We start from the raw sequence: 19,279 nt of genomic DNA, 5'->3' as shown, positions 1-19,279 counted from the left end.
AAAGTGTTTTTTCTCTTATAAGTAGGTAGGTGAAATGAACACACCTGTAAAAATTCTGAACCGCTACGGCAATTGAATTGGAATATTTTGTAGACAAAATGTTTATTAAAGTTTAATTTAGTTGTGGTTATTAGAATGAAAGTGTTGCTTAACATAGAACACCTGGTACAGAAAATTAATGCGATGTTTGAAATGATACTAATAAAGAAATAAAAAAATGAAAGTGTTTGTAATCAAATATGGTTTCAAATGGTGAAAGCTTTATTTTAAATGCATTGGATTTCTTTCAGCTCCGAATCGTTAGTCAAACGGAAAATCATCAATATAGTATATTTTCACTTTTTCTTTCGTTTCTTGTTTTGTTGTTTTTTTTTTTTGACAATTCGTTAGTGTTTACAGTAAAATTCCATAATACCAAAATGGATTTTGATGCCGACATTGACAAGATGCTTGAATTTTGCTTAACCGTCAATTTCCATGGCCAAAGATGTGTGTGAGAGTCATTCGATCGATAAGAAGCCGAAATTTTACTATCTTTTGCAATTTGAGCATCTTTGCTGCTCTATGTTTAGAATGCTGCGATAACTTTATAGCCAAGAGTAGCAAATAGCATTACATGGCTGTTTTCCGTTGTTTGAGGAAAGAAATAAAATTCGAGGTATATGTCTGCTATTGTTTGTTGTGTCTTGTTCATATTTTTGCTTTTCTGTATGGTTTGGTTTGTTTCAGTATTTATTTGAGAGTATTTTTGCTGACTATCCGCATGGTTCTAACTGTTTCTGGTATGTTTGGCTACGACATTTCCACAAATATATTTTTTCTTTTTTCTTCAGTGTCACTTTCCTGCTCCTGCTCCTAGTTTAAAAACTATAATATGCTAAACACACCTGGAATGGGTTCGTTCAATATTGTCATATCAGTGTTGCTTCCACGCGATCTCATTAATTCTATCGAATTCGCTTGAGTGTTCCAATAGGCTCATGTCCATGACGTGCTTGAAACATAATTAACCTAATCACTATCAGTCGTATTCACGTTGGTGTACGCGTTGTATTTAAAGAAGCCTGCTTGGAAAACAGATTAATGATGCGGAATGTGAAAGTTGCAATTTCGGAAACTGATTTAGCGGGAACTCTTCAGTGGATGCGTGGTTGAAAGTAATTTTATGAATTTGGCAGGATACTATTTACACGGTAAATCTAAGGCGCTGCTTTTTCACTTCCTTCCTTATCCTCCAAAATAATTTTGGTATTGCGAAATTTCATTGGCAATGCTTTTGGTTTTGTAAGTGGTACTGAAGTTCAAGGAATTAATATTACAAGGTATTAGATGTTGAGACTGCGCAAAGTGGGAACGTTTTACGTGGTATTTTTGCAATAGCAATGCATATTCATGCATGTTTTTCAATTTGACTGTCGAATCAGGACAAAGTGGTGTAAATCTCTTCGATATTTTTCGAATCAGTATCAATACAAAATTATAAATAACTTGCAATCCGACTATGCAAGTTTAATAACTGTATGCAGCAAAACAAAGATAATGCAAAAACAGGAGAAATTCACTGAAATATTCATGTTTCAACAACTGCTTATTTGTAGACGATGACTCGGTGTAGGGACAAAATGTCGAACATCGAATGTCAAAACGTTTAATTCCCAAAACGTGGAAAGCAGTAAATTTTCAACAGCGATTAAGTATTGTTTTCCAGATGCATGTTTTCACAATTTGTGTGATTAAATATAGAGCCTTTCATAAACCGCACTGGTCATTAAAGTGTGGAAGGGGGTGGCAAACTTGCATGCAAGTTGGCTGAAATAGTCAAGTTTTGCATTTCCAACTGCTAATTGTGGGCTTAGTGGCCGTGCGGTTAGTGTCACCAAGCATTTGGCCGCATCGTGTCAAGGAGTGTGGGTTCGATTCCCGCTTCAGTTCGTAAAAATTTTCGTTGCATGCTAATCCATTGTCCAGTGTGGTGCTTCCTTCAAAGGACATAACCGTCCACTGCACATTGGTCCACGGATTGAAATTAAGCGGAATAAATTAATAACTTGAAAAATATAAGAGATAGGGTTTTGGTGTCTTCTGAACATTTGTTTGTCTAGTCAAGGCGCGTTATACGCAAAAGTGTTCTAAGCGCCAAATTTCATAGCTTTCGAAATTCGCTTATCGCTTATCAAAGCGCCGCACACAAAGGTTTTTTTTCTCAGTACGACGGATTGAACTTTATTTACATTCTCAATTATTCGCGGTCGTTGAGGAAATTTCATAAAATTTCGCGAATCATAGAACTTTTACGGCGTGTAATTGGAATGAATTCCTTCAGTGAAAAACTATGAAAGTTTTCCATAGTGAGAATAAGTGCCCGGCGAAGTAAGTCACACAGCCCAGACAACCAGAAGTCGCATTGCAGTATACGAAAAAAAGTCGCTTATTTGTAAAAACTGCATCACTCCCGCACTACATGGTGGATCAAAACATTTGATTGATGAGTTTCTTCGCATAAAACGCTATTTCATGAGTTCATATGTACATATGTACGTCCCGTATACTTGTACAAAGTAAGTCGGATCAATCCGTAGCAGCTGTCAAATAAAGTTTGTTATCATAACTGAAGTCGCATAAGAGTACAGACTAATTCGCAAGAAAATCTACACACACGCATTGCATGTTAGGTTTCATCATATAAAATAAACACGTATATCGCCTCCACTTGTGTACGTATAAGGCCTTTTCACGACATCTTCTATGTGAAACTTTGCACATATAAGCATTGCATAACGCAAAAGGTGATTTGGTTATACGTACATTCTGGTTGTCTGGGAGAGGGGCGGGAAGAAACTTGTATCGTAAAGTGGTGTAACGTGTTCGTCCATGCGATTTCGGTGAAAAAATGCAAAGCTATTTAACTGAAGTTATTTTAAGAAATACAATAGTTTTATTGCATTTTTGGTATACATGTGTACGAACAATAACAGCTTTCACAAAATTACACTTGGAAAATTAATCTATGTTGCAGGTAAGTTGGAATATCCGCCGTTGTGAAACATTTTATGTTTGATACGACGAATAATAGCGCTTACGACGAAGTAGAACGAAAACCTAAATGTCGGAAATAATGAAGCATGTCGTGCACTTGTACCCGGACACATGAATCAATAGGCTAATATTTTCAAAACTAAACGATCACTTAGACATCTGGTGATTAGTAAAAGAACCGTCAAAAAAGGGGTTTGGATTGAAAACGCACCGTGCGCAGCATAGAAAAGATCACACAATTTACACTATTTCCGGATTCTTTGTTGATAGTTGAATTTGTTGTGATATCACGCGTGTGGCAAGAATAATGGTACAAATGATAATGCCATTAGAAATAAGTGCAGTAATCGATTGATTATGACCTATGTTTTCAATTGAAAAATTAAGGACGTAAAAATGCCAAGAACAAGAAGAAGAAGAAGAAACACACAGAATTCGAAAATATATGGGCTAAAGCTCTAATTAATAACGAAACGCATATTTTTTCATCCGTGTATTCTTCCAAATTGTCGAAACTATTATTTCAAATATGAAACCTGAAATAATATTGCATATTTATGGCGACTTTAACCAACGCAATCCGACATCATTATCACCTCTATGCATAAATTAAGTATTTCACACAGCAATTGAATACTATATCTTCATACACAAAACTTCTCTCCCCAGCGACTGGGAGTACGAGGAAGTGCCGGAATACAATAAAGCAAATAACAAAGAAGCAAAACGGAGACTATGTACAATTAATTGGCAACATATTATAAGTATTGAAGGAAATGACGACACCGAAGTAGACAAATTTCATTCAATTATTCAACAAATAATTAATGAAACTGTGCCAACAAGAAGAAGAAGAAGACGTATATAGAATAACAAATTACCGGTGTGGTTTAGCCCACAACTGAAAAACCTGAAGAACAAGAAACAGAAAGCGCATAAATTATACAAAAAAGAAAATACGGACACGAACTTACAAAATTATAATGGCATATGTAACCTACTCAACTCAGCCGTTAACTCCGTACATGAAGAATATAATCGTAAGGTCGAATCCGAAGTCAAATCATGTCCTAAAAACTTTTTTTTAATATGTGAACACTAAATTCAAAAGTAGCAATTTCCCTTCGCGAATGCATTTTGACGGAAACGTAGGTGAAAACTCTTCCGATATCAACAATCTCTTTGCTGATTTCTTCCAAGAAGTGTATACCACCTACTCCGAAGAAGACCGCGACCGCAATTTCTTTTCTTTTTTCCCAAAAATTTCTAACAGTATATCTATTGAAAAACTATCACAACAAGAAATCTTGTCGGCACTAAAAAACATGGACGCATCAAAGGGAGCAGGACCGGATTGCACCCATGTTCTTCAAAAATCTCCCAGAAGAACTTATCCTTCCCTTAGAACGCCTTTTCAACATGTCTCTAAATATTGGGAAATTCCCAGAAGTTCGAAAATCCTCGTATTTGGTGCCTGTTTTCAAATCAGGTACAAAATCTAACATACGGAACTATCACAGAATTGCCATTACCTCCTGTATCACAAATCTCTTCGAATCTCTCGTGAACGACACAATTTTCAAGAAAGTAATAAATCAAATTACTTGTAGGCAGCATGACTTTCTTAAAGGCCACTCAACATCTTCCAATCTGCTAGAATTTGTATCTTTCATTCTCAACGCAATGGACAATGGTAAGCACGTAGAAGCCTTCTACACTGACTCCAGTAAGGCATTTAACCGAATCGACATACCATTATTAATCTTCAAACTGCAAAAAATAGGAATGGAGCCAGGACTCTTGATTTGGATCCAGCCATATCTATCACAACGGAAACAAATAGTACGCTTTCAAAATAAATTAAGGACTGTTCATTTTATAAAGTGGACACAATGCGCGTGCTGTATCTTTTTAATTTATCGATGAAATTTCAATCAGTATTCTGTACATCGTTCGACTAATATTGTACAATGTTATGAGAATAAAATAATCTCCAAAATAATTTCATTACACACGAATATGGAACGGTTGATTTTTGGAGGTTATCAAAATCAATGATTGTTAGAAATTGGCTGAAAAATTCACCAATCAATATTTTTTATTTTTAAAACAGGCTTGTTCTTCGAATGAAATCAGAAGCCTGATGGAAAAAATCTTGTTTTATTTGGAGCAACAATTTTACAGATAAAATAAAATAATTTTTCCCCGATATTTTTGGAGAAAAATGTTTTAAATTTGAAGGAAACTGATATAAATAGATTTATTTTGGTTTAAAGTACGTCTTGACGGAAGTGCCAATATATTACTAATAATAAAAATAGATTATGCCTTCCTAGAGTTACTTGTTTAGCCCCCACGTCACCTTTAAAGCACAATAGAAAAACAATTGCTTTATATTTAGAAGACATATCAAAGCACAATGACAATCATCGAAATTGGCAACACTGCTGTAATAAAATCGATTATATATTCCACATATTATTTTCACAATATGTTATTCTGAGATTATTAATTGAAATATTCGGAGAAAAACGTTTACAGTTGGTTGTAGATCGATATAAATACGTACATGATTTTTAAAGTATGAGACTTTTTAGTAAAATGACCATAAAAAGTAAACTTTATACTTAAGACTGCAGTTTAAACTCATGATTTAGCTCTCGTTTGTACAAATATATTTTATTTAGTAATCTAAACTAGTTTTGAGCACCTTTTTTATTTTTCTCTTTTGCTGGGAGTGAAAGGATGGTGTATCAGCAAGTTTGGGCATTTATGGTTAAATCTCTAATGTTACCTAATGTCAGTGAATGGTGGAATATAATTATTTTTTTATCAAAGCTACACCTTTAGTAGAATAGTAAAGGATACAAATATATAATTTGTTCATAAAAATGAGGATTTTTCTTATGCGAAAAATAATGTTAAACTTTGACAATCAGCTTTTCTTAGGAGTTTTTTGGAAAAACTATTTAGCTCTTCAACCAAAAGCATTTTCTAAGATCTTATATTTTTATAGCATTGTAGAATAACAGTTGAACAATGCATAAAAACCCGATTACGATATTATCAATAAATAAAAAAGTTACAGCATAAACAAAGTGTCCATTTTATAAAATCAACAGTCCTTATCAGCACCCATTTCTGTAACCTCTGGGATACCCCAAGGTTCTCATTTAGGCCCACTTCTTTTTATTTTGTATGTAAACGACATCTCCTTTACACTTAGAAACATGTTTTTTTTTATATATATGCAGACGACATGAAGCTCTTCATGGAAGTAAGTAATTCTAGCGAAGCAGAAAAATTCCAGAGTGAAATTAACTTATTCTTTACCTGGTGCAAAAAATGTCTACTCCAACTCAATGTCAAAAAATGTAATTCAATAGCATTTAGTTGAAAATATGTAACACCTCCAATTGAAGTATTTTTAAGAAATCAAGTAGTGCAGAAGTGTAAAATTGTAAGGGATTTGGACGTAATCCTAGACTCTAAACTCACTTTTGTAGAACATTATAATTCTATAATTAACAAATCAAACATGCTTGGCTTCATTAAGTGGTTCAGTAACAATTTCCAAGACCCATATACTGTTAAACTATTGTATGTTACATATGTAAGACCGATTCTGGAATACTGTCACCAAATATGGAACCAGTACCATGTCGTACACGAAGAACGCATAGAATCAGTACAGAAGCAATTCATTTTATACGCCCTTCGGATGCAAAATTAAACGAGGACAAGCGTCAGAGATAATTTACCTCCTACTTATTCTGTTTCAAAATTCAATTTTGCTCGCGATGGAAATCGTTGTTCCGGGGCAAGTCCACTATTTCACAAGTAATTTAATTTATTTATCACTGCACTGCAGAAACAAACTACACTGTTGTCCATTACCATCAAAGATGAATTGGGTCCTGAAGAAAATCGAACGTTTCGTGTGAACAAAATGTCTCTAAGTGGAAGGCACCTTCTCTTTCAAAGTCAATGTCGTACGAAAGTACGAACAAATAGAGCTGCAAGTTTGAAAAAAAAAGAAATATACATAGGACTGATCAATATACCCTGGATAACAGTACCTATTTGCTAAAAACTGTCAAAGAGAATTTTGATTTGGCCATATAAATACGAAGATATTCTTACTTTTGGAGTTTTATAGTCACAACATGTTTCTGTCCCATGAACTATGATTTTGCAAAAAGTTTTCAGTACCACTTACAAAAATTTTGGCTGTTTTAGTTGTGAGTTTTTGTGTTTTTGTTTTTCAATTTTTGTCTCTTATTTACATTTGGGAAGTGAAATGTTGTGATTTGTTTTTGCAAATTTCTATCTTGGGGTTGCATTTTGACTAGATTGTTCAATTATTTCTCCGTATTAACTACTATTTTTTTCATTTTTACACATTTATTAACAGCTATCGACCTCTTGGCTCCTGGAGTGATCGATTATATCGATACATTCTTGAAAATAATATCCTAATTCGTTTTTCGTGTGTGTTCTATACTTTCTTAGATTTTCCCCTAAGATTGCAACAGTCCCCTTGACAACACTCAGTCAGTCGTGTGTGGTTAACTAAATAAATTCACTATAAAATCAATCGACCATCATTCGCTCAACATGATTCGATACGTTCTAGGCTTATTGTACTTGTCACTACTTGTGAAATGAGATTGACTTGCTCTTGTATAAATAAAGCTCACATGGTGATAATAGTGGTGTGTTTTGGAGTGATTCTAGTGTCTAACTAATTCTTCCCATCAACGAGAGTTCAACGTAACCATACTAACTACTATAAAAGTCAATTGTTGAAACCTAAACATGTAGCGACAGATTTTCTTTTTTGTAAGGAAAAAAGCAATTGTTTGAGATGCGCTCAACAAATCTGCTTCCGCAGGGGTAACTACCGACGTTAAAATATTATCTTGATATAAAATAGCTAAACGAATTTACACATCACTTTTCCTATTTCTTTTTTGGCGAATGTTGCGCGTTTTCACTCTTTGTGTTAAATTTTTGTATCAAATAACTATCTAGTTAAGTCTATGGTATTCGATAACAATCTCTTTGTGTTCTCACTTGTATCTTTACGTCATTGCGCAGTTTTTACTTTTCTTTTTCCACTAACGATATGCAGTGAGGAAAAATGCCATGAATTGAAATTTCCAATGAATTCCAAACACAAAATGTCATTTCTAGGTATGGTCCGAATAATGGAAAAAAAAGGTTGATTGACTTCAAATAACTTCGTGGCATATTTACCTTTATATTATAAATATGACAATCGTATTGACGAAAGAAATCTACTTCAGAACAACATAACAAACACGAATTCACCAAGTGAGTTCCCTTTTGTTTCAGGATTTTCACATTTGCTAGCAAATGAGTAAAGGTTGATGAGTAAATGCGATGATGTCCCTATGGTTTTGGCGCATTCTAGCGACATGTAGTACTTAGATGAGATGATTGATGAGCTCGGCCTAAAACTCCTGAAAATCGCTGTAACAATCCCATCACACATTGATTTGGAATGCTTCTCGTTGAAGCTTCTGATTGGCACGTGGTCTTGGCGAGTGATTGCTCGACTTTTTCGTACTAGTGAGCTCGCTGGCACTGCCCACCAGCCCGGAGGGATTCACGGACGAGACTGCCAACGTGGCGTCCCGTCCTAGGATATCGGAGAACCTGGCTGGCGGCGTTATATGATCGGAATAATTTGGATAATTAGATATACTGGAACGAGGAAGAAAAGCGAAGTGTTGCATTGGTATTTTGGCTATTTGGAGTCGACGGCTGCATTAGTAGGTGGGACGGTAGATGGTGGTTTGGAAATCGGTGCATGTACCTAAACGTTGTCTCCTCGTTGTGACTCGAGTAGCCGCTGGAACTCCGGACGTGTCGTTTTGCCAGGTTCTGCGATGATTTGGCCGATTTTCGCGGCGGGTACGGTGGTTTCGACTTTCTAGTTACACTAGAAGGTGAATTCTCAGAAGACGAAGAGGTTTCGTCCTGAGTGTCTGGAATCGATTAGTAGAGAAATATGTTATTCCGATATGTGCAACATACAGTATTGGACAATATATTTGCAACTTTTTTTTTCATTTCAATACAAAATTATCAACTTTAATATGATAGATCTCAGTTATTTATGAATCGAATTGAATTGAATTTTCACAACACGTCAGGCACTGTCAACATATATTTTTAGCATTTTTTTCCATTCACGAGTTGAATAGTTATGACGATTTGCCCAAAGTCAAATTTTGACGAATATATATCAAAATATGAAAGACCTATGCTGCCCATTGAAGTGGTTCAAAAAATATTTTTTCTCCACACCGCTTATTCGATAGAAGATCAAATTCTAAGTGTCATTCCAAAATTTGAGCTCATTTAGATGAAAACTGAGACTACACAAGCCCTTCAAAGTTTACATGAGAATTACTGCATGCACCAATGCATCCAATTGGTCATGATGTTTGCCCATGCGCTCTTGAGGGTTAAAGCTAAACTGATACTATTGTCAGCCACAACTTTGCTGAAGACCGTTTTCAAATCAGGCACATCAGTAATTAGTTATCGATTTATATCCATTTGGAAAATCTTCAACAGTGTTCATTTATCTTCTGAACAGGCAACACTGCTGCATCTGGCGTAAGAGATAGCACACATAAATCATGGCTACTATGTTTAACTGTATGGGGGGCCCCGTAGCCTCGAGGATACGCTTTCGCTTCGTAAGCGGAAGGTCATGGGTTCGATTCCCAATCCCCCCACACAAAAAACTCCGTCCAGCCACCAGAAGACGCCGCACGATGGACCGTGTATTGGGGAATACATCCATCCTTCGTCAGTATCGGATGGTGACTGAGACACACTGACCCTCTTTGTAGGCTGTTGCCTCACACGGCACATATACATGGCAAAATGAACCACCGCACACCAATGGACTTCGATATGGATATGGATTGGACCAACGGCAGCACTCTCCTCTACCTGCTCGGTATGAGAGAAATAGCAATAAGAACTAAAATATAAATAGATTCTGTATATGATCCTCGGCATAGTAGTGGTCAAGTGCACGGAGTGCCTAATAAATAAAAGTAAGGAAAAAAAAATGTTTTACTGCATATATCCATTGATGCCTGCAGAGCAGCACATTTATCATAGCATAAGATTTTCAACTCACACACAAATCAATAACTAATTACTAAGACATCCGATTTGAAATTGTCTTGGGCAAAGTTGTAGCTGACAAATGTATCTAACAGTATCAGCTCAGCTTTTGCCCTTAAGAACACATAGGCAAATATCATGACGGGTTGAGTGAATTGCTTGCTTTTTCCATATAAACTTTGAAGCGCTTGTACAGTCTCAGTTTTCATTCAAATAAGCCCAAATTTTGGGAGGAATTTCACCTAGAATTGAAAAAGCGTTGTGCAACAAAAACGATTTTTTAAACCACCCTACCGCCCATACTCACATAACAGTCCTATTGATATAGGAAATCCCAAACAATATGGGATTGTTGTGCGAGTATGGGCAGTATTTTTAAAGCGTCTTTAGCAAACTTGTTCATCTTGTCTAAACCCACAACTTTGCTGAAAGTACCATGGAGCTATTGCTTTGTTTTAAACAATAGTAATGATTTATTTTTGTAAAAAAAAAACACTTTAGTCGAACCGTCATTGTTTTTGAACTCGTTAAAAAAAATAATAATGAAAAATAAAAGTTGAACCACAAGTTATTATGAGTTTGAAAAAAAAAACATACAAGTCGGTCCAAAAAATAACTCAGATCTAACCCTCTAAAGTTAACCATATTGTAAGAAAAATTGAAAAAAATTGCAAATGTATTATTCAATACTGTAATATTGATTACTGATAAATTCTTTGGAGCTCCAACTGCCACCTTTCAATATAATTTAAATTACATACACATAAGTTAATATATTCAAAACATATACGTTAGGTATAATATGAGTTTAAAATATGTTTTTTTTATAGGGGCTGCCCATTTACTACGTAAGACAATTCTAGCGGTTTTTATACCCTCCCTCCCCCCAGAATAAGATTTCTTGTATGAAAATTAAAAAAAATGTGTATGGCGCGTAAGAAATCTCAAACGAGAGGGGAAACTCTTACGTAATTAATGGACAACCCCATACAACACGCTTGTGTAACAGCATCTTAAAAATTATGACGTTAAGAAGTCGAAATTTGCTAAGTTATCACCCTCAGAAATATAAATTCCTACATTAATATTTCACCATATTGGTATTTTTGTTCAATTTATTAATATCCTATACCCAGATATCCAATAATTCCGTATTAACCCATTAACGCCTAGAGATCTATTTTGAGATCGATAACTTTTATGAATACAGTTAAGTTTTTAGACAAAATGGATGGATGGTGTCTTCGGCAAAGCTGTTAAAAAGCTTAGGGGAAGTCTAATGACAGGTTTTTTAATTCAGATTTCTTCCAGGGTCGGTGTACCAGTAACCGCATATCTAAGAAAAAATATTCGAATTAAAAAAAATTAAGGCCAACGGTGTTAGTTTTACATAATCTGAAAGCTTTTTATCTTGGTACCGTAAAAAAAACCACGAAAAATCATATTTTAGTATTTATTATTGCTTGTGCGACTGAAGGAACATATGAGCAATTCTCGCTGAAATTAGGCCGCCATGGACACACATCGTTAGCATTCCAATTTCATGCCACTGCACTATGGGCTAGAGGCGCAATCTGCAAGGACAAAATTAATAACTCGTACGAAGCTGAGGGGTGTGGTCTCCAACATTTTGGTCGTTCAATTTGACAACATTTTTTTCTACCAGTGCTAATCGTTGTTTGTTTGCTTGTCTCGTAGGAAACCATTTTCAAGATGCACACTTTTTTTGTTTCTTTTTTTTTTATTGGTATTATTCCAAACATTACATTCAATTCTTATATCTAGGTGTTCTGTGTTATTAGACAACACTATCATCCTTATTTGGTAAAACAAATTTATGATTAATTAACATTTTGTTAACAACATATTACATTTCATTTGCCGCAGCAGTTCAGATTTTTTACAGGTGAGTTGATTTCACCTGCATATAAGAGAAAAAAAAAGTTTTTAATATACTTAACCTAACTTAACCTATACATATAACGCATTAATCGTGGCAATAGAAGATTGCAACGATTTTTGCCTGAAATTATTAATGATTTTATTTGACACTTGTTCCAATGTTTCAACATTGGATATTCTATGTAACTCATTGATACTATACCAGGGAAGAAGCCTCAGAATCATTTTCAAAATTTTATTTTGAATTCTCTGGTATTACAACAGCTAGTCCATATTGGTACAGCATACAACATGGCTGGCCTGAAAATTTGTTTGAATATCAAAAGCTTGTTCTTAAGACAAAGTTTTGATTTTCTATTAATAAGGGGATAGAGACATTTTACATATTTATTACATTTGGCTTGAATGCCCTCATTGTGATTTTTGAAAGTTAAATTCTTATCTAGCATGAGCCCTAGATACTTATCTTCATCTGACCAATTTATTGGAACCCCTCTCATCGTGACAACATGTCTACTTGAAGGTTTCAAATAAAGAGCTTTTGGTTTATGTGCGAATATTATTAGTTGAGTTTTGGAAGCATTAGGAGAAATCTTCCATTTTTGCAAGTATGAAGAAAAAATATCCAAACTTTTTTGCAATCGACTACAGCTAACACGCAGACTTTGTCCTTTGGCGGAGAGGACTGCGTCATCCGCAAACATGGATTCTTGACATCCCTGAGGTAACTTAGGTAAGTCAGATGTGAAAATCTATATAAATAAAAATGGAGTGGTGTTTGTATGTCACGAAATAACTTGAGAACGGATCAACGGATTGAGGTAAGTTTTTCACTTTTGAACTCGACAAGGGATGCGACGTGTTCGAGCAAGGAAAAAGTTTGGGAAAGTCTCCGGAATAGTAGGGAAAACGGGAGAAGACACAGGTGTTATTTTGTATGGGGGATTACATGACGTTTTGCAATAGCGTACTTGATGGCAAGACGAAGTTTGCCGAGACCACTGTATAATATTGGTCCCAAAATGCTGCTTTGAGGAACACCAGCTTTTACAGGAAGTCTTTCAGATCTGGAGTTCTGATAATTAACCTGAAGTGTACGATTTGACAGATAACTTTGAATTATTCTAACAATGTATGTTGGAAAATTAAAGTTTTCTAATTTTACGATCAAACCAAATGCTTTTTCTATGTCTAGAAGAACAAGACCAGTAGAATAGCCTTCAGATTTGTTGGAACGGATCAAATTTGTTACACGTAAAAGCTGATGAGTGGTCGAATGTCCATGGCGGAATCCGAACTGTTCATTGGCAAAAATTGAATTTTCGTTGATGTGGGCCATCATTCTGTTCAAAATAACCTTTTCAAAAAGTTTACTGGTGGAGGAAAGCAAACTGATTGGACGATAGCTAGAAGCTTCTGCAGGATTTTTGTATGGTTTTAAAATTGGAACAACCTTAGCATTTTTCCATTTGTCAGGAAAATATGCTAATTGAAAAAAAATGTTAAATATATCAACTAAAAATGATAAGCTACTTTCTGGAAGTTTCTTGATGAGGATGTAGAAAATTTCATCATCACCAGGAGCTTTCATATTTTTGAATTTTTTAATAATAGTTCTCACTTCTTCCAAATCAGTCTCCCAGGCATTTTCGAAAACGTTCTCTTGATTGAGAATATTTTCGAAGTCCTGAGTAACTTGATTTTCAATTGGACTAGTAAGTCCTAAATTAAAATTGTGCGCACTTTCAAACTGCATAGCAAGTTTTTAAGCTTTTTCGCAATTAGTTAGTAATAATTTGTTTTCCTCTTTAAATGCCGGTATGGGCTTCTGAGGTTTTTTCAAGATTTTAGATAATTTCCAAAAGGGCTTAGAGCCAGGGTCCAATTGAGAAATTTTATTTTCAAAATTTTTGAATCAAAATCAGCATGAGTAACTAATTGGCTACATAGATGACTAGAGTCGGTTAAGACCAAGTCAATCGTAGATGGATTTCTAGAAGAGGAAAAACATGTAGGGCTATTAGGGTATTGAATTGAGAAATATCCTGAAGAGCACTTATCAAATAAAATTCTGCCGTTGGAATTACTTTGAGAATTATTCCATGACCGAAGTATTGTTTCGAACAGCGAATGACCGAACATAAGAAAAAATCTGTAGCCTGAGATATTTACGTAGATTTTAGAAAAAAAGTCGGTCCCCCAAGAAATTTCGGAATATTTTTGGATCTAGATGGCTTATGATTTTTTTTTTTAATTTCTTTATTAACGAGAATTTTAATGACTTATGATCAATATCGGCACAGATTCTCAAAATAGAAGAGTTTTTTGAGGGCTGGTGAAAAAATGGTGCAAAAACATCGAAAAACAAAAAAGTTATCGCTGTTTGAATATTTTTTTGTGGTGAAAAAATGAAGCTGCCGGTAGAGGGGTTAAAGTCACCAATGACAAAAAAATTTGACTTATTGCGAATCAATTTTTGCAAGTCAGTTTGGAGCAAATTAACTTGCTGTACAGAGAATTGAATAGGCAAATAGGCAGCTATGAAAGTATTTTTACCATGCTGTGTTTCAACAGAAACATCTAAAGTTTCAAAAACTTCAGTTTAAAATGACGAAAACAGTTGATGTTTTATACGCCTATGAATGATGATTGCAACTTCCCCACATGCCCCATCAAGTCGATCATTACGATTAACAAAAAAGTTAAGATCTCTTTTGAGTTTAGATCCAGGTTTTAAATAAGTTTCGGTAATAACTCCTATATGCACGTTATTAACTGTAATAAAATTAAACAGCTCGTCCTCTTTACCATTCAGAGAACGAGCATTCCAATTTGAAATATTTAAATTATTATTTGAATCCATTAGAAAAACGTAATCCAATAACAATTTGATTTGTAAATTTTACACCTACTTGGACTGCTTCAGTCATAGTGGTGGCTTTGAACATTGCATCAATCATTAGATTCAATTGTTCAGTTAGAAAATTAAAATCAGAGGCAGACATGTCCCTTGAAGTGGGTACATTATCAGATGATTTCCTACTAGAATTTTCGGTAGACGAAGAAGCGGAGAAGGAGTTACCTGTGTGTCGATTCTCTACCAGGCAAGTTCCGGAAACGACCGTTATCGTAACGGATATTATCTTTCATCTGCCTGGTACGAGCCTCAATGACTCTTTTGCGTGAAGGACAATTCCAAAAATTGGGCTTATGATTAGCCCCACAATTAGAGCATATGAACTTGGTGGTATCTTCCTTCACTGGACAGACGTCCTTGGCATGAGAAGTACCTCCACAAATCATGCATTTAGCCTCCATGCGACAATTTTTTGTACCATGACCCCATTTTTGGCACCGACGGCACTGAGTGGGGATCTGGTAATTTCCTCCAGGTTTCTGGAAATGTTCCCACGTCACACGGACATCCAACAAAATTTTTGCTTTTTCTAAAGCTTTCATATTATTTAGTTCTTTTTGGTTAAAGTGAACTAAATAATATTCTTGAGAAAGCCCTTTCCGAACAATGCCAGATTGGGTTCTCTTTTCATAATGATTACTTGGACTGTGGAAAATCCAAGTAAATCATTTATTCCATTTTTGATCTCTTCAGGTGATTTATAGTCACTTGAGAGACCTTTCAAGACAACTTTGAACAAACGTTCAGTTTTGTCGTCATAAGTAAAAAAAATTGTGCTTCTTCTCTTCAAGAGGTTTGAGAAGAAGTTCACGATCTTTAAGAGTTTCCGGCAAAACGCGACAGTCTCCTTTCTTTGCGATTTGGAAGGAAACCTTGATTCCCCTGATGGAGTTCAAGATCTCCTGCCTAAATCCCCCAAATTCGGAACAACTGACCACGATAGGCGGCACTCTTTGCTTCCTCACTTGAATCAAAGAGCCTGGGCTAGAGGCTGCTTCGATTTGGTGTTCGGAAAATGTGTCTAGAGCATCGAACTGATTGCTCATTTCGATACAATTATTCATTTCACCCTTGGAAGAAAGTTCGCATTCCGGGGAAGCGTCATTTTTTCCATTCATGCCACGTTTAGTGACAGTTTTAAATCCCACTTTTTTGGAAGGAAGTTGTTAATTCAGAGATTCACCCTTCCTTTTGTTAGTTGTTGATACCATGTTTAGTTAATAAACGAAAAAAAAAAGACGTGACCTTCGAGAAGTTTTTTTTCGCAAGACGGTGTCCAAGAAGGATTACCACCGCTAGCTTTCGCCAACGGGTCTAACGAAAAATCGAAGGCACGGGTCCAAACAAGGATCGTAAAGGGATCAATAGTAGAAAAAATAGTACTGAAAAGTACCGTTTTTAATTTTAGCACTGAAAAGTACTGTTTTAATGCTTTTGGTTGTTTTTAAGAAAACTTCCAAGAGCAGAGAGAATTCGTGTACGCACAGCACGAAGGTACGATGCGCACTGGCTGGCTGCTAGTAGATATTTAGTTCGCACCCCCCTGGTACGAAGCATTCCCAGCATTTGGTGTCTTCGAAAAAGTTTTTTTGTAACAACGAGGACCATCTAACCGGATAGTAAATCGTCCGCATAGGTGACGCCACAGTATAACTTTTTATTATGACGTTCTAGAGACTTGGCGTGTTTGGCAAAGTTTTTCTTTTTGATAAAATAAACAATTCTCTCGAAGACGTCAAAATTCCACAACCTACTGTTTTCGGGTTATTGGCAAAATAAGACTACATTAGTGAAATAAAAAACGGGTTTTCACCAAGTTTGACATTTTTCCCAAGAATTATATTATATTATATATTTTGCTGATAAAAATATAGCGAAAACAAACTTCAGTGGAAAAATTTCAATTAAACGACGCAATAGAATTGAAAAAAAAAACATGAAAAATAGAGCATTTTTGAACTTTAATATCTCTAAAAGCGCAAAAAATCGCAAGCTCAAATTTTTAGGCAACATAGAACAATTTTAGATGAAGGTTTTTTTATAACGCAATTAATATTTCATGACAAATATTGAAGAATGATTCTCAAAATTAGCGGAAAAAAAAATCTTATTTTCTTATGAAATTGATGTCTGCCTACGGTACAAACAGGGACCTTCGAACAGGATATTTGTCTGTTAAACAACCTAGCATTTCTCAAAACCAAAGGAATCTCCAAATTGCTGCCTTTGAACTGAATCCTATGTTTAAAAAACTCCAAGTATCCACGCTCATTCTAGTAGTACCCTCATTCCGATTGAATAGAAATCTACAGGCTCACGACAAGAGATCGTGCGCTCTAAAATGTCGACAGGAATATGCTTTATAATTTGATTTTTTGTATCAGAAGAGGGGATTTTTTTTATTACCGTACAAATTGGGCCGAAGGGTCTAAGATTTTCATGAAACTTTTTCCACAGGCAGGGCTCATGGATATATGAATAAAAAAAAATTGAGAAAAATTCAGGGTCGCCTATTTTTCCGGAAAACTCAGGTGGAAATTTTTTGTTTTCCCTTGACACTACTTACTTTGAAAAATCATAACTGAAGAACGAAGCATCGTAGAAACAAAGTTTTTATATGAAAATTTAAGCAAATTTTCTCAAAAATCCAAAAAAAATATGAACTGGAAAAAGTTTTCCACAAAATTTTCCACCGTTAGGGAAATTTATAAAGAAAAGCTGGAAAATCTATGCCCGAACTCGGGAAAATTTTTATTGAAATATTTTTGAGAAGGAAACATTATAATTTTCAATTCTAGTAACTTTTGGGATGTACTTTTTTTGTTCCTGAGTTATGGTCAATTTTGTGAAAAATGACCATATTAGCCTTTTCTTTGAAAACCCATATTTCAATCGATGCATCAGAAAAACAAAGTTTTTTTTATCAAAGCAATTGCAAATTTTCTAAAAGATCTGAAAGAAACGATATGGGATTGGTTTTAATGAAGTATAAGTCGGATTGGATTATATTTTTCATGAAACATTACACCGTTAAGCAAAGCTGAAAAAACTGTTTCTTTTCCATTCCAAGGGATTCTTTCTTTTCTATGGAACAAATAAGATTCTTTTTATTTTTTTATAATTTTATTTATTCAATTATTCAGTACATAACTTACATTTTATCTTAAAACTATCTATTTTTTCAACCGGGAAGATTGCCTTTGGTTGCTACCACCAGAAGATTTTCGTTTCTTTGTAGTATTAAGAACAAAGCATGCTGTATTTTCTTGGTTTTATGTGCTTCTGAGAATTCACTCGCAAAAATGCTTCGTTCGTCTTTTGGAATAAATGAATGATATATTTTTGTTCCAGGAATTGGAACAAGGTTAGAAAATCTCTCCTGAAGTAATTTTTCAGCCTCTGAATAGTCATTTTCAGTTGCATAGATGAATTCCCAATCTTTTTTAAATTTGTCTTTCACCTTTTGCGACACAGCCCAGTCAAAAAATTGTTTGGCGTTATTAATTTCCGCTGACTTTCTAATACTAGCATCTCTAGCCATTCGCTTAATATTGCCACCGACACCATCACATGGACCTTTTCCATGTGAGGTTGGGAAAAAGTGCCATTCTGCTCTTAATTTAAAATCATTTTCATGGTTGCATACATTTTTGAAATTTGATTTATTTTTGTACTGCTCTCCGCAACTATCTGAAAGATAAATAATTTTTTCAAGCTCAGGAAATTTATTTTTCAATTTTGAAATTAGTTTTGTTTGAAAAGCATAAACTGATGTCGTGTTATGCTCTTTTATGTCAGCAATTACAACAAAATTTAAGACTTTGATCGAAGATTTGTCTTTGTAATAAATTACAAATGGATGTATTGAGGTCGTACAAAGTAATGGCTTTGAATGGAATCTTGTATCACGCACGAATAATTTTCCGCGAAATCCATCTGGCACATTATTTCTTTGTTTTCAACTAGTGATTCCTTTTTAGCTCTTATACATTTATTTTGTTTATCTACTTTGAATTGATGCACAAGAAACTTCTCTGTGAGATTTTTCAAGTTTTCTATAAAATCATTTACATTTTCCTCTTTGTTGATAATTTCACAACGAGGAGAAATAATTCACGCAAATTTTCATCTTTTCCGTAATCCACCGAACTCCATTCGAATGAAACTTACTGATGAGGCCTTGGCTGATCGATCGTAGATTTGTCCTTACTGATTTGTGGCCGTCCAGTCCGAAGGGGTTACAGCATAAAG

The 19,279-nt window shown here is 34.9% G+C and overlaps 1 protein-coding gene across 5 annotated transcripts in view; it reads right to left on the bottom strand.

Annotated features, from left to right (window-relative positions):
- Positions 1–7,179: 7,179 nt before the first annotated feature.
- LOC5578262 (Down syndrome cell adhesion molecule-like protein Dscam2) overlaps positions 7,180–19,279 on the bottom strand; it is a 573,793-nt gene continuing 561,693 nt past the window's right edge. For all 5 annotated transcript variants that reach the window (XM_021843982.1, XM_021843984.1, XM_021843986.1 and 2 more), the window contains exons 20-21: positions 8,879–9,050; positions 7,180–8,766 (exon numbers count right to left, since the gene is read on the bottom strand). In XM_021843982.1, coding sequence (XP_021699674.1) covers positions 8,547–8,766; positions 8,879–9,050 — 392 coding nt within the window. In that variant the 3' untranslated portion in view covers positions 7,180–8,546. The remainder of the gene's footprint in view (positions 8,767–8,878; positions 9,051–19,279) is intronic.

Source organism: Aedes aegypti, chromosome 2 (genome assembly GCF_002204515.2).
Source record: "Aedes aegypti strain LVP_AGWG chromosome 2, AaegL5.0 Primary Assembly, whole genome shotgun sequence".
In the NCBI taxonomy this organism is placed as follows: Eukaryota; Metazoa; Arthropoda; class Insecta; order Diptera; family Culicidae; genus Aedes; species Aedes aegypti.
Note: the sequence above shows the minus strand (reverse complement) of the source record. Positions and strands in the feature narration are given on the sequence as shown.